The sequence below is a fragment of the Neomonachus schauinslandi genome, chromosome 6 (genome assembly GCF_002201575.2).
Source record: "Neomonachus schauinslandi chromosome 6, ASM220157v2, whole genome shotgun sequence".
Classification (NCBI taxonomy): Eukaryota; Metazoa; Chordata; class Mammalia; order Carnivora; family Phocidae; genus Neomonachus; species Neomonachus schauinslandi.
In genome coordinates, this window is record NC_058408.1 from 122,040,899 (window position 1) to 122,065,691 (window position 24,793).

Sequence of the window (24,793 nt, forward strand, 5' to 3'; positions counted from 1 at the left end):
GGTATTTCTTAGACATAATGCTATTGCACACTTAATAGAACTATAGTATAGTGTAAACATAACTTTTATAGGCACTGGAAAACCAAAAAATTAATTTGACTTGCTCTATTGTGATATATACTTTATTATGGTTGTCTGGAATTGAAACCACAATATCTCTGAGGTATGCCTGTATACCTCAGGAATTTCTGCTAGGTCCACACTGTCCTCTGTGGCACTCCAAATGGATTTTATAAATTTGCCTCTAGTTTTCAGCTATTCTCATTGTTAGCTTATTGTTTGCATATTTAGTGGATAGACTGAATGCTATCTGACTAGATGAGTTGATGCCACAACAGTAGTTAAGAAATTAATAACTAAGATTATTCCTTGTTTTGGTATTCCTTTATGGGTGGAATCAGACCAAGGAACTCGTTTTATAACAGAGATTAACTACTTGCTATAAAGCCTCAGGTACTCGTTAAAATTTCATACTCCCTGTCATCCTCAATCATTAGGGCAAGTGGAACATAAAAATCTAGACATAAAAAGGACTTTAGGAAAGATATGTCAAGAGACTAGATTTAAATGGCCAGAAGCATTACCCTTGGCCCTTATAAAGATCTAGAATACTCCAAATAGGAGACATGGATTGACCCCTTTTGAAATAGTGTTTGGTTGTCCAGTGCCTTCTGCAATCTCTAAACTCTCCATTCTTGGGTTAAGTGAGCATTATGAAAACTTAAGAGAACAGTTTGATACTATGACTAACTATATACAACACCTAACTAGTATACTTGAAGCATATCACCAAAAGGTAATAGATGCATAGCCCCCACCAACTGACAGGCCTCACCATCCCTTTCAGCCATGAGACTGGATGTACATCAAGGTCTTTAGAAGAAAACAAGTACTGTCACCTTGATGGGAAGAACCTTATGAAGTACTGCTACCTGTCATCAGAATAAAAGAAACATCCTCCCGGATTCACACAAGCCACACCAAAATAGACCCAGAACATTGCTCTCAAGACAGGAGACAATCCTACAGGTGACCTTAAGTTAAGGATTTCCAGGGTCAATTCCAAGGCCCCAGAAGTAGACAGCATCAAGAAGAGGGCAGCCTTGGGGCTCAGTCGGTTAAGTGTCCAACTCTTGATCTCAGCTCAGGTCTTGATCTCAGGGTTGTGAGATCAAGCCCCACATCGGACTTCACACTCAGCAGGGAGTCTGCTTTAAGATTCTCTCTCCCCCTCTCTCTCGGCCCCTCCCTCCCATGAACTCTCTCTATCTCTCTCAAATAAATAAATCTTTTTTTTTTTAAGATTTTATTTATTTATTAGAGAGCGAGCGAAAGAGAAACAGCATGAGAGGGGAGAGGGTCAGAGGGAGAAGCAGGCTCCCTGCTGAGCCGGAAGCCCGATGTGGGACTCAATCCCAGGACTCCGGGGTCATGACCTGAGCCGAAAGCAGTCGCTTAACCAATTGAGCCACCCAGGCACCCTCAAATAAATAAATCTTAAAAAAAAAAAAAAAAAAAAGGCAGCCTTTCCTATCATGAAACTTCTCTTTCACCCATACCCCTCCACCCTTTAAGACTCTCTACACACACACACACACACACACACACACACACACACACAATGCCACCTTCTCTCATTAATTAACACTCTTCATTTTTTCATCATTTTATTAGAAGGCTGACTGGAGAGTGCTTTATCTACCCTCCTTCCCCTTTCTGTAGAGGGGGAAACTCTATAGAGTTTTCACTATAGATTCTCTTTCAACCTGTGCCTTGCTCTTATTAACCCTTACTTTTCCAACAAGTTGGGTGCAGACCAAACATACCCTTATGTCAGTTTACCAAACCCTGGCCACATTAACTCATCAATATGACTGTTGATTATGTCTAACATCTACATAGTGCAAAAGAACCTGAATATTTTTCATTCCTATCACTGTGAATATGTGGTGGACTAAGTATAGAAGATGGATATATGACAGGGTAAGGTATCCACGACTAGAAAAACATCACTCTGTCTCTTCTTCTGTTGAGTTATTTGGACCCAGGAAAACCTCTATAAAAGTTCCAGGATTGTTGCGCCTGGGTGGCTCAGTCGGTTAAGCGTCTGAATCTTGGTTTCAGCTCAGGTCATGATCTCTGGGTCATGAGATCAAGTCCCACGTTAGGCTCTGTGCTCAGCGCAGGGTCGGCTTGGGATTCTCCCCTCCCCTGCCAACCCCTTCTCCTCCCTCTGTTCTGCTTGCACCCTCTCTCTCTCTCAAATAAATAAATAAAATCTATTTATTTGAGAGAGAGAGAAAGCACATGGGGGTGGGGAGGGTCAGAGGGAGAAGCAGACTTCCCGCCGAGCAGGGAGCCCCATGCGGGACTCGATTCCGGGACTCCAGGATCATGACCTGAGCCGAAGGCAGTCGCCCAACCAACTGAGCCACCCAGGCGCCCTAAATAAAATCTTTTAAAAAAAAAAGTTCAAGGACTGTCCCTTGCCCAGATAAACACAACAGGCAAAAAAGTTTCCCTTTGTATCAAAAAAAGGATGCCACTGGACCTTTCCTGGACGATATACCAGGATAGTGTTACAATCAAACCCTGTCAAGGAGATTAAAAGTGACTCTGGTACTGCCTTCTACAGCACAGATGTTGGCAAATCACCAAATGTTTTGGATGGTTCACAGGCCATCCTTGTACAACTTGGGGTATCTTCACTGCTTCCCTAAATAGACTGGCCAATATTCCACACTATATATGGGTTGATCAAAAATCTGAACTCTTGGTCAGGTGACAAAACCAAGCTTTATAGCTGCCAAAGCCAGACTGTAGGCCTCCTATAGCAAGTATTTTGCAACCTGTTCTGTTCTTACAAACTGGCAGGAGTACATGGAAAGTAAAGATGTATGGGTGCTAAAAGTACTAGTAGCAAAGGTCCTGGGGATGTCCCAGATCTAGAAAATTACAGATTCCACTCTGACCTTGTCTGTAAACCACACTGGCCTTTTTATCTTATGTGGCAACAAAATTTATACAGGGTTCCCACTTAAATGGTCAGGACCATGTAGACTCACACCTGGCTCTTTTGTCACCAGATACTCCATCTTAAATGCCAGCCAAATTGCAAACTTGGGCTCCTTTGTTCATAAGGCCATGCCACATAAACATACTAGGCAAGAAGTAATAGGGAACCCACTTGCGTAATGGCACTCCCAAGTTCTCTTCAGTGTTGAGGACCTTATTCCCAAGTTTTGTCATTTATGACTTGAAAAAGATGGGCTTTAAATCTCTCCAGGTAATAGAACAAGAGTTCGATACCACTATGCAAACTTTGAAAATACTCCAATCAGAAGTTAATAGCTTAGCCTCTGTGTTACTCCAGAATTGTTGTGCTCTGGACACGCTGACCCTCAACAAGGAGGAGCTTGTACAGTCAGTGGTGAAAAATGCTGCTTCTGTGTAAATGAGACAGGACAAATAGTGTCTAACTTATGTCTATTACATGAGAATATTATGAGCTGGGATTTCATCTCCAGCTCGATTCCTTTCTTTCCATGCCAGTAGTACTCTTACAAACATGGTGAACTTTCCTAAAACCCACTGGACTTTCTGTAAGAAGTGTGGCAACCACCAAACCCACAAAGTAGCATAGTACAAGAAAAGCAAGGATTCTCTGTATGTCTAGGGAAAGCAACAGCGTGACAAGAAGGAGAGAGGCTATGATGGGCAGACTAAGACAATTTTCTAGAAAAAAGGCTAAAACTACAAAGAAGGTTGTGCTGAGGCTTGAATAGGTTGAACCCAACCAAAGATCTAAGAGGATGCTGGCTAATAAGAGAGGCAAACATTTTGAACTGGCAGGAGATAGGAAGAGGAAAGGGCCATGTGGTACAGGTCTTTTTTTTTTTTTTTTTTTTTTAAAGGTTTTATTTATTTATTTGACAGAGAGAGACATAGTGAGAGCAGGAACACAAGCCGGGGGAGTGGGAGAGGGAGAAGCAGGCTTCCCGCAGAGCAGGGAGTCCGATGTGGGACTCGATCCCAGGACCCTGGGATCATGACCTGAGCCGAAGGCAGACGCTTAAGGACTGAGCCACCCAGGCGCCCCATGTGGTACAGTTCTAAGCTTCATATTTTGTTTTATTACAAAGACAAATCCTTTTTTTTTTTTTTACAAGATTTTATTTATTATTGTGCACATGCGTGTGTGAGGGGGTTGGGGGAAGAGCAGAGCAGGAGGGAGAGGGACAAGCAGAATGCACTGAGTCAGATCATGACCTGAGCCGGAACCAAGAGTCAGATGTTTAACTGACTGAGCCACCCAGGTGCCCCTGAAAACAATAAAATCTTGAGTTTATGTTCAAAAAAAGGGAGAGAAGGGGGCACCTGCCTGGCTGGGTCAGTAGAACATGGACTCTTGATCTCAGGGTCATGAATTCAATCCTCATGTTGGGGGTAGAGATTACTTAAAATGGTTAAAGTGACAATGGTTATGTGGACTTTACCTCAATAATTTTTTTTTTTTTTTAAAGAAGAGAAGATTAACACTTTCCATCAGATAAATGAAGCACCGCCATTTTATCAGACTGATGTATTCCCAGGATTGAGAGTGGTTTAATGGGTTGTGGGGAAATGTGCTTCAATTTGTTCATCTTCATTCTATGTTTTTTTTCCCTCCTTTTGCAGCTGTCTTACCATCCAGCTACTCACCTGATTCTTCTGTCCATGGCAACCAGCTCAGCTTTTAATGTGTGCAACTTCCAGGGAAGTTTCAGACAAGTGGTTCAGAACAAATCTCCCCAGAATGCATGCTGATTATCTTGAGCTAAAGACAATTAAGGCCCAAAAGAGTCAAGAAAAGTTTTTTTGTTTTTTTACCTCCCACCCTCAATGCTTAAAAGAATTTACATAGAGGGCCTGGTCTAGGAAGAGAGCTGTCACCAGAAACAATTACAGAGATTAAGGACTAGGTGTGGGAAACTGGGGGGAATTTGGGAGGCCTGTTTGTTAGAATTCTCCCTGTCCCCCTTTGTCTCTGCATGGTATGGCAAACATTTGTTTACCAAACATTTGCTCTTCCCATCTTCCTGTGAATTGTTTTCCTTCCCTTCTTAGCTTAGAATGGCATATAAGCCTCAATTGCCTGTCTGTGCCGAGCCTCTCATTGATTCTGTGGGACTCCTACATGTACGTAAGTAATTAAATTTGTGTTTCTCCTGTTAATCTGTCATGTCAATTTAATTAATAGATCAGACAAAAGAACCTAGTAGGGCAGGAGAAAAATTTTTCTCCCCTACAACTGTCTTCCCCTGGGCTAGCTTGACATTCAGTTCTTGGCTTCAATGTCTGTCACTTCCTCAGATACCTGACTCTACGCAGTCTAAAGTAACTACCCAGTTATTCTTACACTACTCCATTCTAATACTCTTGCAGAGTACTCCTCACATACCCCCTCCTACACATGCTTACTTGCTTTAACTCCTGAAATGTAAGATCCGTATCAACAGGGATCTTGTCTGCCTTGTTCATTGCTGTACAGCTCCTAGAAATGTTTCTGGTACCCAGGAGACATTTAAATGTAAGCCCTTAAATAAAAGTGAGTGAACAAAACTTGGAACAGCCACTCTGAGGAAAGACCTGCACAATGACAAATGTGTCAGGAAATAAATGCACCAGTGCACTTGTATTAACAAGTGTGGGGCCAGATGTTAGATGAGATGTCTTTCCTTTGAGAATCAGATGAAACTGTCTTGAACTCCATCTCGTGTGTTTAGACAAATCTTTCCTACTCTCTCTTTCAGGAATTAGAAGGGAAGTTGTCAGCCTTGAGCTGATCATTGAAGACTGTAAAGCAGATGCTACAAGTACAAAGTATATAGAAAAAAAGCAACAAATAGAGGAAAGATTTTGGGAGCTGGGCCACAATTCAGTTCAAAAGAAGGAATAACAAGATTTTCAATACATTATGGGAAAACCCTGTGAAAAGCTGTGTTTCAGAAGTCAGGGGAAAGAAATTTTAAGGGATAGGTTGGGGAAGTAAAAAATGTTAAGTGAGACTGATAGCTATTGTCTTAGGTTAGAAGGAGGTAGGATTTAAGAATAAGTATTAATTGAGGCTATATTTTATCTTAAAATAATACTGAAGTAGGAGGCAAAAAGACCTGGGTTTGGCTCCTGTTTTATCACAAAGTGACCATAGGCCTCTGGGCAAGTCAGTCTCTCTGAGCATCAGTTTTCTCACCTACAATGTAGGAATAAAAATAATCTACTAATCTCAGAGTGTTACAAAGGTTGCTGAAGATGTTTATGATGGACGTATGTTGCAAGCCCTTAATTTTGTACAATTATTAAAGTTGTCCCAAGTCAGAAATGAAGGAAACAGGTGATAACATGGCAGGTATACCACAAATTTTCAGAAGGGGAGGGGAGCCAAGGAATTTACTGTAAAGGGATTGCAGACAAGAAAGGATGGAATTATAGGCTGAAGTAAAAAACTAGTAACAAAAGTCCAGTCTCTTCTTTCAGGTGCCCATTCTAATTATTGGTCTTTTTTTTTTAAGATTTATTTAATTTAGAGAGAGAGAAAGAGAGCGCACCAGCGCGGGTGAGCAGGAGAAGGGGCAGAGGGAAGAATCTCAAGCAGACTGGCCTTGGAGTGGGAAGCCTGCCTCAGGGCTCATCCCATGACCCTCAGATCATGGGGGAGCTGAAATCAAGTTAGTTGCCTAACCGACTGAGCCACCCAAGTGTCCCTGGTCTATTCTTGAATCTTTTGTCTTTTCTACCAGCCACTCCACTCGCTTTATCACCACATTCAATTCTCCCTTATCCTGAAACACCTTTCTTGAACTCTGCCGTAATCTTACTTTCCTATTTTTCTCCCCCATTTCACACACAACAGAGCTCTCTTCTGGGTCATTTTGGGGAGTTTTCACCCAAAATGTGCACTGTGCACTAAGAATGGTGAGTGAGATTAGCAATATTTGTCACTGACATCCTCACCTGAATACTCATACATTATTTCCTGCCTAAAGGATCATTGGTTGGCAGGATTTAATCATATCAGCCAGTGTGTTAAGGTGCCTTGCAAGTAAGAGCGCTACTAAAGTATTGTGTAGTTCCGAACCATCATCCAATACGTGAAGAAACTGGGCCCTCCACAGTGGGCATACTCACTCGTCCAGTGTTCACAGAGCTAGTTAAAAGCTAACTTCTGCGGCAGAACCCCGTTTTCCCAAGACAGACATCTAGGTAATAGCTCACCGTCGCCCGGGTGGGTTCTAATGAAAACTAAATTGCGCCAAATCTCGCGCCTCCGCGATTCGGGGGCGGGGCGGGGAGCACGAAGTATCGCGAGATGACGGCTTTTCCCGCGAAGTAGAAGCGCGCGTTTTTCCTTGGCTGGGGATTTAGTGAGGAGGCCGGGCAGGCAGCGGCTGTGAGACTTCGGCGCGCGGCGTTGCAGTCGCTGAGAGCCGAGGACTGGGTTCTGGAGTGTGTGTCCAGCCATGCCCGCGCAGCGGTCCGCGAGCAGCGGTGGTGAGTGAGGAGACCCTTCCTCCGGGAGCCGGTGGCGGTGTCCGGGCCGGGGGGAGGGGGACAGCATGGAGGCTGCAGCCGAGATTCGTGGGTAGAGGTGACTCGGGGCAGAGACTGAGGAAAGGAGGGCAAGAAGCTGTGGAGGGCACCCGGAATTGCACGTAAGTGCACGATATAGGAGATTTACACGGGGGGGCTGCATTTTCGCGAGCATCCCGACTGGTCAGCTGGGGTCCTGGCCACTTGTTGACATTGTGGAGACCCAGGATATCTTCAGAGGGCTGATGCTGGCGTCCCCGTGGGTCTTCAGCTTTTGCCTCAAATGCATCCGGTAAGACTGTTGAATGTGGGAGTTGAGTGGTAATTTTTTAAAACTGCAGTTTAAAAACTTTCTCCCCTCTTAGGGTCCCTGACTCCAGATATGGTTGAACAACCGGAGCCTGCCGTGATTACCCAAGCCATGCTGGAGGAGGAAGAACAGCTTGAGGCTGCTGGACTTGAGAGGGAGCGGAAGATGATCGAAAAGGTAATTTAGGAATCAAGTTCCTTGTCATTGAAGCCAGTAGTAAGCTTCCTCGGAGCTTTGGTTTGTTCTTCGGTCTGCTTTTTTCATAATCTTTAAAATGGGCTTTGTTATTTATCTATTTGCGTGGTTGCTCGCGCTATCTTTGAGGCACCTTTGCTCGTGCTTTGGATGATGCTTCTGTGAGATGTAGTCTTGGTCTGAGAGTATTTCAAGTTGCTTCTTCAGCTAGATTAATTCTTCCAAAATCGGTAGAGAATTTCTTAGATATTTTAGCGCCATTGACCACCCAAGTGATAAACTTGTTTTCTGTTTTCCTTTTGATTTCTTCGACTAGTGCTAAGTAAGATTGTTTAGATAAAAATGGGGTGTACTTTTTCAGTGATAAGTGGTTTTCTTTTTCAGAGTATATATTTTGTAGATTACTGAAAGCAGTTTTTAACCACTTGAAAATTCAGTTTTGTTTTGTTTTGTTTTAATATTTTATTTGACCGAGAGAGACACAGCTAGAAGAGGGAACACAAGCAGGGGGAGTGGGAGAGGGAGAAGCAGGCTTCCTGAGGAGCAGGGAGCCTGATGTGGGGCTCGATCCCAGGACCCTGGGATCATGACCTGAGCCGAAGGCAGACACTTAACGACTGAGCCACCCAGGCCTCTGAAAATTCAGTAATTAAGTGTATTTCACTCCCATTAATAAAGCCCCGTGTTGCTGCTTCATTATTGCGTGTGCAAGAAAAGGAGTGATAGCCACTAGCACTTATGTGCTGCCTACTAAGTGATTTTCTTGTAATAATTTATTTAGCACTCCCAATATTCTGATGCTGTAGGTACTTTTGGTGTCTCTCCATTTACATATGAGGAAACTGGGGCAGTTGGGTCACACACCAATGAACCTGAATTTGAACTCTGGCTGTCTTCAGCGTTCTTGTCCTTAACCCTATACCTAAGGAAATAAACATTAATATTTAATGAACTCCATGCAATTACAAAACTACTTAAATTGGGAAATAATGCACCTCAAAGACAATTAGTGAATCAGTTGGTTCCCTGCTATTTTATATCAACAGAAGTGATTCTTTTGCTAGCACTGTTAACACCACATGAACACTGTTGTGAATGTTGTACGTGTATTTACTAATTGGATCCTCAACAAGACTATAAAGTAGATACTGCTTTTCATTATAACTTTTAAACTTACTAGTTTAATTACTAATCTAAACTATTATTTTAAAGCATTCTGTGAAGTAGGTTGTTTTCACTTCATTTTACAGATGAGAAAACTGAGACATGTAGAGAATGTGCGGGGAGGAGGGAATTCCACAGCTTTAAGTGATACAGCCAAGATTGTAAAGTAGGCCATGTGATTCCAGAATTCACACTTTCTAACCACCATACTGTACTTTCACTCCAGTAATACTAGTTTTGTTATTTGTCATCCGTAGTTGACCGTAATCAGTTACGGTAATGTTAAGAAATTTTAATAGAATTGGGAAGTCGACCATGAACCAACCACCTTTTTATCTTTCCTCATTGTATAAATTTTCGTAGTACTTTATTTCACAGTATTATCATTACTTGCTTGCTATCATTTTGTTTATTGAGAGGACGTCACTTAGTGTTTCTTTTTTGTTGGCTGTGCACCTAGCAAATAGGCAATCAGTAAATTGTTTATTGAATTTCAAACTATGGAAAAAGAATATTTTATAATATATTACATAGCATATATAAGATTACATAAATAAAATAAATGTACTTACTAGCCATATAACCAGATGATATTTATAAAAGGTGAATCCTGGAGCAAGTGTCCAGAATTGAATCAACTTCAGAGGTTGTAAGAATGATATCAGCCTTCATTTTGAGTAGTATATCTTCAGTTTTGTGACTCTTGAAGATTGTTGGGTAAGAAAGTACTATTTGAAGAAAGATTATAGGTACAATAAGAATACATTTCCAGAATGCATTAATTCAAGGGATGAAACATTTTCACATTTTTCTTTTAAAAGATTTTATTTTTAGGGGCGCCTGGGTGGCTCAGTCATTAAGCGTCTGCCTTTGGCTCAGGTCATGGTCCCAGGGTCCTGGGATCGAGCCCCGCATCGGGCTCCCTGCTCGGCGGGAAGCCTGCTTCTCCCTCTCCCACTCCCCCTGCTTGTGTTCCCTCTTCTAGCTGTGTCTCTCTCTGTCAAATAAATAAATAAAATCTTAAAAAAAAAAAAAAAAAGAAAAGAACCGTTAAAAGATTTTATTTTTAAGTAATCTTCACCCCCAACGTGGGGCTCGAACTTACAACCCTGAGATCAAGAGTCACATGTTCCACTGACTAAGCCTGTCAGGTGCCCACATTTCCACATTCCAGATCTCTCACAATTTATAGTACCATAAGTATTTGCTGATTAAACTAGGAATCAAAATGACATACTTTAAGTGAAATATTTAAGCTTTTGAACAAATGTTTTGCAATCAGTCCAAAATTTTTTTGGAATTGTTATTGTTGAGGGATAGGTATGGTAAAGCTAGCTTTTCTTTAGCAGTTATTCATCACAGAACTTAAAATAGCAATTTTTTTTAAGATTTTATTTATTTTGGGGCGCCTGGGTGGCTCAGTCGGTTAAGCGACTGCCTTCGGCTCAGGTCATGATCCTGGAGTCCTGGGATGGAGTCCCGCATCGGGCTCCCTGCTCGGCGGGGAGCCTGCTTCTCCCTCTGACCCTCTCCTCTCTCATGCTGTTTCTCTCTCGCTCGCTCTCCAATAAATAAATAAATAAAATCCTTAAAAAAAAAAAAAAAGATTTTATTTATTTTGTCAGAGAGAGGAGCAAGCACAAGCAGGGGGAATGGCAGGCAGCGGAGAAGCAGGCTCCCCGCTGAGCAAGGAGCCTGATGTGAGGCTCGATCCCAGGACCCTGGGATCATGACCCAAGCCAAAGGCAGCCACTTAACTTACTGAGCCACCCAGGCGCCCCAAAAAAGCAATTTTAATTGCTTTTAATTTAATTTAATTAAGCATTTTCAATCCTTCCATGAATAAATTGCATAGCTCTCTTCATTTCTTACACTAAAACCAGGGTGTGATTTGCCAAAAAGCTAGTAGTATTATGGTCTATTATTATATTGCTTTTTCATGTAGAGGTATTGAAACAATTTGATTAATTTTCATACTTTTCACTTATAAGTTGTTCCTTACTTGACCATGGGGGAAATTCTAAAAATTAGTCTCTCCCTACTTGTCTTTGGAGGCCAAAAAATTCATTGTACAAAAATAAAGATTCCTTTTCTTTTGGGAGAATACAGTATTTATGGGCATATATTTAGAAGTACTTAAGAGCTTGCTTAAGATTCTTAATGAGAAGCATTTACTTTGCTTTAGGAGATTGCAAGCTTTGTAAAGTAGAGAATGGCTTTGACATTGATTTGCTACAGTTATTTTCGTTGGCTTTTCACCTGCATTTCCTTTTGAAAGAAGTCATTGTTAGTCTGGAAGACTTAAGAGTAGCATTAATGTGTACATAGTGGGGGAGGGGAAAGGTAAGAGTTGCGATAAGTGTTAGGTAAAAGGAAAATAGTTCATATTTTGTGGAGTGAAGTGTATGTAACTCCACGCCCCACTCCCAAATCTGGTGTTGGTATTGGGAGAGAGAATGAAGTAGACAGTGGGGAATTGATGCCGCTGGTGTCCATTGGCATACTCTTTAATTCTAGTTATCAAAAGATTCCTCCTGCCAGGCATTCAGTGCTTTCCACAGACAGAGCTGCAATTTACCTTAATACAACAAATAAAATTGTTAAGAAACAGTAATGGTAGATAAGGCTTATTACAAAATTATTTTGAAATACGGAAGGTTGGTGTTAAAGGTTAATAAGTGATTTAGTTTCCTAATTATATTACTTACAAATTAGTGTTACATATTATCTTTAATCTTTAATTACTTAAAAAATGTGTGCTAAATTATTTTGAACAGGATTTAAGGTAGCAGATATATCTAAATTAAGCCCAGAATATTTTAACTGAAATTTAAAACAAATTTTAAAAGTTAAGGAGTTTTTCAGGGGCACCTGGCTGGCTCAGTAGGTGGAGCATGCGACACTTGATCTCAGGTTTGTGAGTTCGAGCCCCATGTTGGGTGTAGAGATTACTTAAAAATAAAATCTTTACGAAAAAAATTTTTTTTCAAATTCTAAGTAATTTCATCTTTCAATTTATAATAATCTATTTCATTCATTGATTATGGTAATCACAGTAACATTGGTAATGGTAAAAGAAACGCTGTCTTAAAAGAATTGAAAATAGTTTTGTAAGAGGTCAACAGTTTATCTGCATGGATAGGATTGTTTTATGGGTTTTTTAAAAATATTTAGTTGTTCTGAAATGTGTATTTCCATTGGATTTATTCTTAGGTATTGTCATTGCTTTTGTAATAGAAAAATGTATTTTGAATGAAAAGCTGGAGAGATGATAGAATATCTAGGAAATACAAGCCAATAGACATACAGTGGTGTCTGAATTACGGGGTCAAGCCTTAAACATTAAACATTTAAATATTAAAGTTAATTAGGTTATGCTAACTCAGCCTCTGTGTGCGAACCCTCATGCACACACTTTGTCTCAGGAGTAGAATTGCTTGCTGGTTGGTAAGGTTTGCGTGTATTTGGCTTTGATAGGTGAATTCAACTCTTGATTCACTTCAGCGCACTTAGTGTGTTGTGGGTTTTTTTTGTTTTAAAATTCAGATTATACTGAGTTGACATATTATGAACTGGATTGTGCCTGTTTAGGTAAATAAAGTTTTATTGGAACATAGCCTTGCCCATTTGTTTCTATATAGTCTATTACTGCTCTTGTACAAAAAGGCAGAATTGAGTGTTTATAAGCCATATGCTCAATATTTAAATATTTACCCTTTGGTCCTTTACAGAAAAAATTTGTGGACCACTGAACTATACTATTTATTTGTTGCTTTTGTTTTTCATCTTGTGCCTTCTGGTATTTTTCAAAATATTTTACTTTGTCATTGTGAACTGGAAGAGGATTCCTCCTCAGCCACTAGCCTATTGTAGACTTAGAAATCACTTAATGAATAAATGGTGTGTAAAAGATAAATAGAAAGCAGGCTTGTAATTTGAAGGTGTACAAAAGTGAAAGATAGAGCTAAGAATAGGAATAAAACAAGCCTAAAAAGAAGGGCAAAACTTCAGGGGACACAATGCTGAGAGGAAGAAGCTTATAATAAATCATAAGTAGATTAAGCATGTTGAAATATTTTGACAATGCAGATTTTGTTTTGTTTTTTGTTTTCTAAAGTAATCTCTAGGCTCAACTGGGGCTTGAACTCATAACCCTGAGATCAAGAGTTGCATGCTTTACCAACTGAGCCAGCCGGGCATCTGGACAATATAGTTTTATAATTCTAAGAATAGTTGTTCTCGTTCCTAGCCAATTAAATTATTTTTTAATTCTAATGCTCTCTCAAATAAAACTGGTGTGTAAAAATTTTCTGAAATCATTTGATTGTTTAAAAATTTAAATCTACTTGAATTAAATGATTACTTTCTAATGTTAATTTTATATGTTTCAAAAATGGACCCTCAGTTCAGTGGATGCCAGTAAATGTGTCCAGTGTCTGAAATTTTGATATTTTGGTATCCAAGCTGCATCATACCAAATGGCATGTTGAACCCAGGAATCCTATTTTTTTAGCTATTCTAGTTTTTGGTTTGGAAAATAAACCAATGTTAGTAAAGTTAATACTAGAAAAATCTTTTTTTCCCCATTAATTACAGGAAGTAAATTAAACTCAAAGAGCATTTAGCCATTTTTTTTTTTTTTTTTACGTCTTAATGCAAAACATCACACACAAAGGTCAGAAAACTTAATAATCATGGAAATTTTCTTTTTGGGTAGGCTCGCATGTCGTGGGATAGAGAGTCTGTGGACCTTCGGTACCGTAGACTTCAACATTTGCTTGAGAAAAGCAATATCTACTCCAAATTTTTATTGACTAAAATGGAACAGCAACAACTAGAGGTATGTGTATGTAATTGATTATAACTAGTAGCTTAAATTGTTTAACGGTCACTTTATTGAGATAAAAATCACATGCAGTAAGCTGCACACATTTTAAGTTTACTGTTTGATGAGTTTTGACCAGTGTATAGACCTGTGTAATGACCAGCACAATCAAGATCAAGAGCATTTCCATTACCCCCAAGAAGTTTTCTTGTCTCAGTGATCCCCATGCCTGGCCCCCAGATCACTGATTTCTGTTTTCTGTCACAATAGATTGGTACTGCTTTTTCTAGAATGTTATAAATGGAACCATGCGGTAAGCACTTTATTGTGTCTTGCCTCTTTAGCTCAGCATATTGAGATTCACTTGTGTTTATTCAGTGGGCCATTCTCTTTATTCCTGAGAAGCATTCCACTGTATGAATATACCTCTGTTTATTTTTCTGATTTTTATCCTGGTCTAGTGATAGTTTTTGGATGCTGGAAATTGTGAACTTTATGTTGCTTAGTCTTTTTTTTAATTGCTTTATTAAGATATAATTGATATATACAGAACACATGTATGTAGTGTACAATTTTATGTTTTGACGTGGATATACCCATGAAGCCACCACAATCAAGATAATGAACATAACCATCAACTCAAAAAATTGTACCCCCCCTTTTTTTTAAGTTGAGGTATAATTGACATATAACATTAGTTTCAGGTTATGATTCAATATTTGTATATATTGTGAAATGATCACAGTAAGTCTAGTTAACATCTATTACCATACATAGTTAAAATTTTTTTTCTTATAACAAGAAATTTTAAGCTTTACTCTCTTAGCAACTTTTAAATATGCAAGGGAGTATTACTAACTATAGTCACCATGCTGTATAGTACATACCCCTGACTTATTTTACAGCTGGATATTTGTACCTTTGGACCTGTTACTCATTCCCACCACCACCAATCAACAGTCTTTTCTCTGTATTTATGAGCTTGGGGTGTTTTGTTGTGTTGTGTTATATATGGCATTTGTCTAAGTCTGACTCATTTCACTTAGCATAATGCCCACAGGTCCATTCATATTGTTTCAAAAGGCAAGGTTCCGTTCTTTTTTATGACTGAATTCCTGCCCCTTTTTAAATTTTCTCCCATCCTTCACTGCCTGTCTTCCTCACCAAATAGTCACTGATCTGCTTTCTGTTATTATAGATTCATTTGCATTTTCTTTTGGTGATATATTTTTTTTAGCTTTTATATTTCTGGAAAAATCTTCATTTGCTTTTGTTTTTGAAAGATATTTTTATTGAGTAAAGAATTTATTTTTCGGGGCACCTGGGTGGCTCAGTCGTTAAGCATGTGCCTTCGGCTCAGGTCATGATCCCAGGGTCCTGGGATCGAGCCCCGCGTCGGGCTCCCTGCTCTGCGGGAAGCCTGCTTCTCCCTCTCCCACTCCCCCTGCTTACGTTCCTGCTCTCGCTGTATCGCTCTTTGTCAAATAAATAAATAAAATCTTAAAAAAAAAAAAAAATTTATTTTTCTTCAGTGCTTCCTTTCTCCTGCCCAGGTGTCCCCACCCCTATGATGTTTCACTGTTTTCTAGTTTACATTGAATGTGACAAAACCAAAATCATTTTTTTTTTTTAAGATTTTATTTATTTGAGAGAGATCATGAGGGGGGAAAAGAGGAGCAGAGGGAGAGAGAGAATTGGGCTCCCTGCTAAGCAGGGACTGATGTGGGACTCTATCCCAGGATCCAAGACCTGAGCCAAAGGCAGATGCTTAACCAACTGAGCCACCCAGGTGCCCCGACAAACCCAAAGTCTTAATGATGGTCCACAAGACTATAAGCAGTCTAGCTCTCTCCTTTAACCCTATTACCTTTCCAGACTTCATTCCAGGTGTGTTTTCTGCCTTTGGGCCTTTGCACTGGCTGTTTTGTGCCTGGAGCCATCTTCTCGTAGATATCTGCATAGCTTACTTCATCACCTTCAAGCCCTGGCTTAAACATTTTCCTGATGAAGCCTGCCCTAACAACTTTAAATGAAATTGCTGTCTGACACCTTTACCACCTGCACACTCCAGACCCCCTTTTCCTTGTTCTGTTCTTCCCATTGTACTTACTATAAGATACTATATAATTTATTTATTGCCCACTAGAACATACAAAGATTTAAAAATTTGTGCAAATATCAAGGCTACAGTAATGCCCTGTGTCCCCATCATTCACATTTCACAGTTATCAGTCAAGATTTTGCTTTTGTTAAATATTTTTTCCTTTGTTGGTAAACCTTTGTATGGTAAAATGAGACACAGATATAGGAAAGTAAAACAATCACACTTAATGAGTTATTATAAGGCATATATCTTTTTAAAGATTTTATTATTTATTTGACAGAGAGAGCAAGTGGTGCACAAGTAGGGAGGAAGGGCAGAGGGAGAGGGAGAAGCAGGCTCCCCACTGAACAGGGAGCCCGATGCAGGACTCGATCCCAGGACCTTGGGATCATGACCTGAGCCAAAGGCAGACGCTTAACTGACTGAGCCGCCGAGGCACCCAAGGCATATATCTTTTAACCACCTTTTGGGAATGGTTTGAATCCCTTTTTGTCTGTCTTTTAAAGTTTTGTTAGGGTGCATATGGAACAGCTTTTAGTCTGGTAGTAACTCAGCCCCTCTTCTGAGCACTCTTGTCACTTTGCCTGATGGGTATGAACTGTTTCTGATCCCCTGTAAGCACAGGGATTATTCCACTTGCTATTTTCTAGTGGCCTTGGTTTTCTTATACTCATGTCACTCATCAGTACTCAGCCTGAAGTCTTGACGGTGTATCTTGAGAGCTTTTTTTGTGTACCTGGCCCTGGGTATGCTAGCTGCTCTGTGTTGTACTCTTGTCTCTTCAATTCAGGGAGGCTGTTGAGCTGTTAAGATTGTCCCTTCATTATTTGCACTTGGAAATTGCCTTCAGGCAGTAAACTGCACAATCAAGATTCATCTCATTTGTTTCCCTTTGTCAGTGTTCACTCTCTTTTGCTGCATATTGTCTGAAAACCACTGTTTAATATATTTATCTGGTGTAAGGCAGGAGGGTAAGTCTGTTCCCTGTTGCTCCATAAAGGCTTGAAGTGCAAGTTCTCCCTTGTTTTTAAATCTTTATATAGTTCTTCATTGTGCACATGTTATTTGAGATGTGTATTTTATACTTTGCATTTTGTACTTGTGATGCTAAGAAAAAATTATCTTACAGGAACAGAAGAAGAAAGAGAAATTGGAGAGAAAAAAGGAATCTTTAAAGGTTACTAAGGTAATATATAGTAAGCTAGAAAATCCTGTATGTTACCTTAAATATTGAAGAAATTCTTCTGTAGTCTTAATTTTATAGATCATCTACTTAATTTTAACCTTTATTTGAAAACCTATCTTTGTTATAAGCTGCATAGAAACATGTAAAATCTGTTTCTCAGTATTTTTAGGTATGGAAGGAAAGCTAAAGTATAACCCTTTTGGTTTCTTAATTCTGTTTTTCATAATGGCAAAATTTCACTCTTATAAGTGGTCAGCTCTTTTGGTGCTCATAATGATTATTCCTTCCCCTTAATGCCTCCAACCTCATCATGTCAACGTGGATCCATATAATTTAAATTTGTATCTTGTGCATAGTTGCAGCAGTGGAGCCAAAATTGGAGCAGATTAAGTATATCTGCTAATAACATTTCAGATAATAGATCATTCATTTAGGGACAGCCTGAGTTTTATTTTTTTTTTTATTTTATTTTTATTTATTTATTTATTTTTTTAAAGATTTTATTTATTTATTCATAAGAGACAGAGAGAGAGGCAGGCTCCCCGCTGAGCAGGGAGCCCGACGCGGGACTCGATCCCAGGACCCTGGGATCATGACCCGAGCCGAAGGCAGACGCTTAACCATCTGAGCCACCCAGGCACCCGGGACAGCCTGAGTTTTAGATGTGATGTTTGGAATAAATTTGTTTTAACATGAAGCTGTTTAATGCCATATTGTTGGGAATTGTATAAACAAGAGTTGTACTAGTGAAAAGAGAGGGCAACATTTAGAGTACTTACTATGTGTCATGTATTCTAAGCTTTACATTTATTTTTTTATTTTTTTAAGTAAGCTCTATACCCAGCATGGGGCTCGAACTCAAGACCCTGAGGTCAAGAGTCACATGCTCCACTGACTGACTGAGCTAGCCAGGTGCCTCTACATTTTTTTTTTTAATTTCAGAACATCTCTTAGGTAATGTTCTTATCCCCATTTTACATATAAAGAAGCTGAGGCAAAGAGATAAAGTATGACCCATCCTCATTATTCCTAGATTCCATATTTGCCTGTTAGCCTACTTATAAAATTTATTTGTGACTCCAGAATCAATACTTGGGTTTTCGTGGTCACTCACAGACATGTGGCTATGCAGAATGGCAAAAAATTTGAGTCTCTAACTTACACATTCCCAACCAAGGTTAAACAAAGTGGTGTTCTGCCTTACTTAAGCTGTTACTCTGTAAACAAATGTCCTTTTCGTGGTTGATTTAATGTCATGATTTTTGCATTTTTGTGGGTTTTGTTGATTTTGCTGTTAAAATGGTAGCCCTCGGCCATATTGTGCTAAAGTGCCATCTAGTGTTTCTAGTGCAAGAAGGCTGTGAGGTGCCTTATGAAGGAAAAAAGCTAAGCTTCCTTAAGGCATGGATTATAGTGCTGTTGGCTCTGAGTTCAGTGTTAACATATGTATTAAATAAGATGTCCTTAAACAGCAACACATATAAAACAGGGTTGTCTTGATCAGTTGATAAATTGTGACCAGAGGCTTGCTGGAACTTAAGCTTGTATTTCTCCTAGAAGCAGTGATTCAGTGTTCACTGATCTAGTATTCATAGTTATCGTATAGAACAGAATGAGAATTGACTGTAACTTGCTGAAAGTCATATATTCAATAAATAGTATTGCTGGAGTTAGTTTCCGACCTCACACTTCTTTATTAACCTGACTTTATTAGGTAATATCAAAATGCCAATAAGGGTGCCCTTAAGTCCACTTGATTCTTAGTGTGGTTAGTGGTGATGTTAAAGTACACGTAGATAATTTTACAATAAAAACAATTACTGAAAACTGATAATATTTGACTCTGTTATTAATTCCAGGGACTTATTTTAGGTTTTTGAAGAATATATACTTATAAGATAATTTTACTTGTTTAATCATTTACCCCCTACTCTTCAACCTGTAGGTTTAATATATTGTTCAGTTTTGCCCAGCTAACTTTTTATACCAGGGTTTTGGTTTTTCTCCCCCGCTGTATTCTAAAGGTGTGAACCATTAAGTTCTGTTTGTTCCATCTCACCAGTCCCTTTTGGTAATTTATATTTTTAATCCTCTAACTTTTTAACTTTAAAATTTACCTTCTTGGGGCACGTGGCTGATACAGTCAGTTGGTAGAGCACGTGACTCTGATCTCACGTTGGGAGTTTGAGCCCCATGTATGGTGTGGGGTTTATATAAAAAAATAATAAAATTTACCTTTGTTATTTTGACTTCTTACACATATTGTCTCCCTATTCTTGATCTTCTTATCCAACTCTCATTTTGAAACTTTTTTTTTTAACATCTCTTCCTTTCCTGTATTTCCCCTCACTAATATTTTTACATCCATATTCTCTTTTATTTCTGCTTTCACTTGTATTTAATTTAAAAATGTACTGAAAATGAGTAGTTCTTCAATATCCTGCCCATTGAATATCTTCAGTATAAACTTGCAGTTACAGAAAATGTACATGGTAATTTCAAAATAAAAATACCCTCTGTGTTTAATTTGGAACTATAGCAAATGGAAAAAAATTGAGGAAAGTAGAGTCATCAAGAAAAAGGAATATGGTTATAAACAAGTTCTAGTGGGGAAATGTAGAAATAGGTTAAATGTTGGTAAGAATAATAGTAAAGAGTTGTAGATGTGGCTCAAATGCAAGGAACATTTAACATTTACTTAATGTCTTTTAATATGTAACACCATAAAGTCCTTAGAAGAATAATATCCTAAATTCTTGTTTTGTAGGGTAAAAATTCCATTGATGCAAGTGAGGAGAATGCAGGTAAACTTCCTTGTTCTACTTTTGAACAGTATGTTTATATTTTCGCTTTTATTGCTATTAAAAATAAAATGATTTTTTTTTAATAGTTATGAGAAAGAAGAGAGGAAGAGAAGATGAATCCTACAATATTTCAGAGGTCATGTCAAAAGAGGTAAAAATAAAGTGGGGAGGGCACATAAGATTCACTGTTGAGTAAAACCTGTTGTGGATTTTGAACCAGCTTTAGCTGTATGGATTGCTGTTACTTATTTGGCTTTTCAGATTGTTCAGGGACTATTTCAGGGAAGAAAATGGCACCGTCTTTCTGCTCGTTAAGGGAACATGAGCTTGGCCTAATTAGAAATAATTATAATAAAAAGGAAATTACTATTATCAGAAATTTCTCATAACTTCAAGACCTTATCTTCAGAACTTTGTTCTTATTCCTTGTTGACGACCTTTAGGGAACTGAAATCATATAGTCATTTTATTTATTTATTTTTATTTTATTTTATTTATTTATTTATTTATTTTTAAAGATTTTATTTATTTATTTGAGAGAGAGAGAATGAGAGACAGAGAGCATGAGAGGGAGGAAGGTCAGAGGGAGAAGCAGACTCCCTGCCGAGCAGGGAGCCCGATGCGGGACTCGATCCCGGGACTCCAGGATCATGACCTGAGCCGAAGGCAGTCGCTTAACCAACTGAGCCACCCAGGCGCCCCTATTTATTTATTTTTTAAAGATTTTATTTATTATTTAAGAAATAGTGCGAGAGCACAAGCTGGAGGGAGAGGCAGACTCCCCGCTGAGCAGGGAGCCCGATGCGGGGTTCGATCCCAGGACCCTGGGATCATGACCTGAGCCAGAGGCAGATGCTTAACTAACTGAACCACCCACGTGCCCCCCCCATATAGTCATTTTTAAAACCAGATCCTTTTTTACCTATTCTCACTTGTTACCTCATAAAATAGAAATTAAAAAGCATGTTTAGTTAGACAAACCTTAAATATCCCTTAGGCATATTTTAATGTTACATTCTTACATTATTATCTACTATATTTTTCTTTAACCTGAAATTCAAACTCTTGAGATCTTCTTTAAGTATAAAATACAAAATTTCACATACTTGTCTTTAGTAGGGATGCACTCTGATATTTTCCTTCTTTTTTTTCTTTCATTTAAAAATAATGGTCAGGGCACCTGGGTGGCTCAGTCGTTAAGCGTCTGCCTTTGGCTCAGGTCATGATCCCAGGGTCCTGGGATCGAGCCCCGCATCGGATTCCCTGCTTGGCGGAGAGCCTGCTTCTCCCTCTTCCTCTGCTTGCTGCTTCCCCTACTGTGCTCACTCACTGTCTGTCAAATAAATAAATACAGTCTTTAAAAAAAAATGAATAAATAATGGTCGAGACCCATTTAATTGATCATGGAACATAGCCTACAATTTGAGAAACACTATTATTTAAGTATTATTTAGATTTATTGAAATTCAGCCAGTCGTGCAGTTTGTTTGTTTTTTTGTTTTTGTTTTTGTTTAAGATTTTATTTATTTGACAGAGAGAGAACACAAAGCAGGGGGAGTGGGAGAGGGAGAAGCAGGCTTCCCATAGAGCAGGGAGCCTGATGCAGGGCTACATCCCAGACGTCCAGAGGCAGGAGAGTTCCTGACAAGTTCAAAAAACTTAAAAATACATACCAGTTTATATATAAATGAAAAGGTGGTAAAGCATGAGGCTATAGAGGTAAGCAGGGTCAGGAGTTTAGTTACAAGGTTTAATTTTTAACAGTACTTCATAGATAGTATTATGTTTGTTTTGATTCATTCACAAATTGTTTTCCAAAAGGTTCGGCTTAGTCATTGTATTTATTTATTTTTACTTATTTTAAAAGACAACTCTGCTGTCAGTTTCCTATATCCCTTCAGCCTTAGGGTATGAATATCTATACTTACATAATACTTTACATACACATATGACAGCACATGTAAGCGTGTATGTTTTTCTCAGCCTCTTAACTGATGTGTCCTATCATTCTGTGTATCTTAAATTTAAGATACATTCGAAGTTTCTTGAATGTATCTACCATTTCATCCCCTTTGTCCTCTGTACATGCTATTCTCTGAAACATACCCTAACTTTATCTTTAATGATTATGCCCTGATGATAACTTTTTCAGATAATTTGATAAATACTCTCCTAACTCATGAAGTAGCATTTGGTATTGCTTGTCTTCATACCCTTAGTATCTAGTAGGTACTTCAGAATCAGAACACTTCTATTCTTTATTTTTAATTTGTCTTTGCCTCTTGCTCAAGATTGCAAAATCAGATATCTATCCACAGAAGCCTAAAGTGGGCTAGAGTTGGGACTATAATACATTTGGAAATGAATCCTTAAATACGAGGAGTAGCCACAACTTAGACTCAAGAGGAGGGTTTAGAAAACCTTTTCTATAAAGGGTCAGATAGTTTTGGGCTTTGAGTAATTTAGTGGGCAACTACTCAACACAACTTGGTTGGCCATTGTAGCCTGAGAGCAGTCATAAACAAACTAAGCAAATAGGGCTCAACTTTGTTCTAGTTAAACTTTATTTATAGAAATAGGTTGCCAGTTGGAGTTGGTCCACAGGCTATATTTGCCAATCCCTGTTCTAGAGAATTATTGTCATGTGTGAATTTGGACTTAAGTCTCTTCAGATAAGCTTTGGTTTAAAAAACAAACCAAAAAAAAAAAAAAAAACCCTGGAAAATTTAGGAGGAAATACCCCAATTTTTAAGTGTTGCTAACTAATGCAGAGTTTTATAAGACACTGTAACCTTAATTTTGCCTAAGGTCCACCAGTTTGAGCCCTGTATTTTAATTACCTTGAGAGCCTTATGCCCATTTTCCTGGCATGAAGTTAGAACAGAATAAATGCTTGTTGAATAAATAAATGAATGAATGACATACATTGTTACTTTATTTCTGTTTTCTCAATGTTCTAGGAAATTTTGTCCGTGGCTAAAAAAAATAAAAAGGAGATTGAGGTAAGAGATTTATGAGAGATTAAATGTAGGATCCATATCTGTTTACCTGATCATTAGTTCCTTTAATCCCCAGTGTACATTTTTTTCTCACCAGTTATTCTATTTCTTAACCTTAAAAAAAAAAAATTCACTTCTTATCCTATCATATTTCTTCCTTATACATCAACTTAAGGTGTTCTATTGCATGTTCCTTAATGTGTAAATATTAGTTTATGGGTCCTTGGGAGTTTAGCAGTAATGCAAGTGCCTGTAACCATGTGCATTCCACGTGTATATATTGCACAACTTGTGGAAGCTCTGAGAGATGCCTTAATCTTGTTTCTGACATTAAATATTGTCTTTGGATCTGTTTGGGAAGGCTTCTCACCCCACCCCCATTTTATGTGGAGAGATTCCTTGTTACCTGAGTATTCACTATCCATGTCCCTTCAAGTACAAGATTTCTTAGAGAAGCAGAAACAGTTGTAACATGAAAATGTTCACCAAGGGATATAGAAATTAACTTACCTATCAAAGATTAATAGGCTTTTGGGAAAATTGATGACATGATTATAAAATGGGATATATTCTGTTTGCCCATCATAATTTTGGCCAAAATTTACATCTTATATAAATGCATTGATTTTTATTTGTTCAGTATAAGGATTAGTTTATGATATAATTATAACTCAACAAGGTTAAATGTAAATAATCTTTTAAGCATATTTTTTTACAATATATAGTTGCATATTTATTTAAATTTTTTTTAAAGATTTTTTTTATTTGAGAGAGCGCCCATGAGCAGGGAGGGAGGGACAGACTGGGAAGCAGGCTCCCCACTGAGCAGGCGGTGGGGGGCGGGGCGCGAGGGTTCCTTCCCAGGACTCTGGGATCATGACCTGAGCTGAAGGCAGCTGCTTAACCTACTGAGCTACCCAGGTGCCCCTTTAGTTGCATTTTTAAAGATAAAACTTCAGTCTAATTTCCCATGATTTACTATGGAATTTTGACCATTTTATAATATGCAATAAGTAAATGTGTACTATGCTTGTGTTAATTCTGATGAATTTTGATAAATGTATACCTTTGTGTAACTACCACCCAAATCAAGATCTAGAATCTTTTCGTATGGTAGAAGGATCCCTTAATATCCCTTGCCAGTCATTTCCCCCACCACCAAACCTAGAGGCAGCGGCTTTTTGACTTCTGTCACAGACAGTTTTGCCCAATTTTTAACCTTTATCACAGGCTAGTTCATACAAACAAAATCTAAATATGTAGTCTTTTATCTTTTATTTCCTGTTAACTTTTTACTCAACATAGTTAATATTTATTTATATTGTTGAGTTTATTACTAGTTTTTTTTTAATTGCTGAGTAGAATTCCATTGAATGAATATTATAATTTCTTTATCCATTCTCTGGATGGGCATTTGAATGGTTTCCAGTTTGTGACTTAGGAATAAGTCCGCCATGATAATTTTTGTACAAGTCTGTGTGGACATGTTTTCATGTTCTTAGATATATACCTAGGAATGGAATTGCTGGGTTATACTGTAAATGTATGTTTAACTTTATAAGAAAATTCTTCTCCTGAAGTGAACACACTATTTTAATCTCACCAGCAATGTATAAAAATTTCTGTTGATATTACCA

General features: G+C 38.5%; 1 protein-coding gene and 1 pseudogene across 5 annotated transcripts in view; both read left to right on the forward strand.

Annotated features, from left to right (window-relative positions):
* The first annotated feature begins 3,568 nt into the window (after positions 1 to 3,568).
* On the forward strand, positions 3,569 to 5,938 carry LOC110589459 (annotated as a pseudogene).
* A 1,432-nt stretch (positions 5,939 to 7,370) lies between these two features.
* HELLS (helicase, lymphoid specific) overlaps positions 7,371 to 24,793 on the forward strand; it is a 37,209-nt gene continuing 19,786 nt past the window's right edge. For 3 of the 5 annotated variants that reach the window (XM_044916558.1, XM_044916557.1, XM_044916559.1), the window contains exons 1-7: positions 7,500 to 7,530; positions 7,935 to 8,056; positions 13,956 to 14,078; positions 17,297 to 17,353; positions 20,121 to 20,157; positions 20,244 to 20,308; positions 23,118 to 23,159. In XM_044916558.1, the coding sequence (XP_044772493.1) occupies positions 7,500 to 7,530; positions 7,935 to 8,056; positions 13,956 to 14,078; positions 17,297 to 17,353; positions 20,121 to 20,157; positions 20,244 to 20,308; positions 23,118 to 23,159 (477 nt within the window). Of the gene's footprint in view, positions 7,531 to 7,934; positions 8,057 to 13,955; positions 14,079 to 17,296; positions 17,354 to 20,120; positions 20,158 to 20,243; positions 20,309 to 23,117; positions 23,160 to 24,793 lie in introns of those variants that run through there. The other 2 variants (XM_021699826.2, XM_044916560.1) reach the window with 2 other exon arrangements.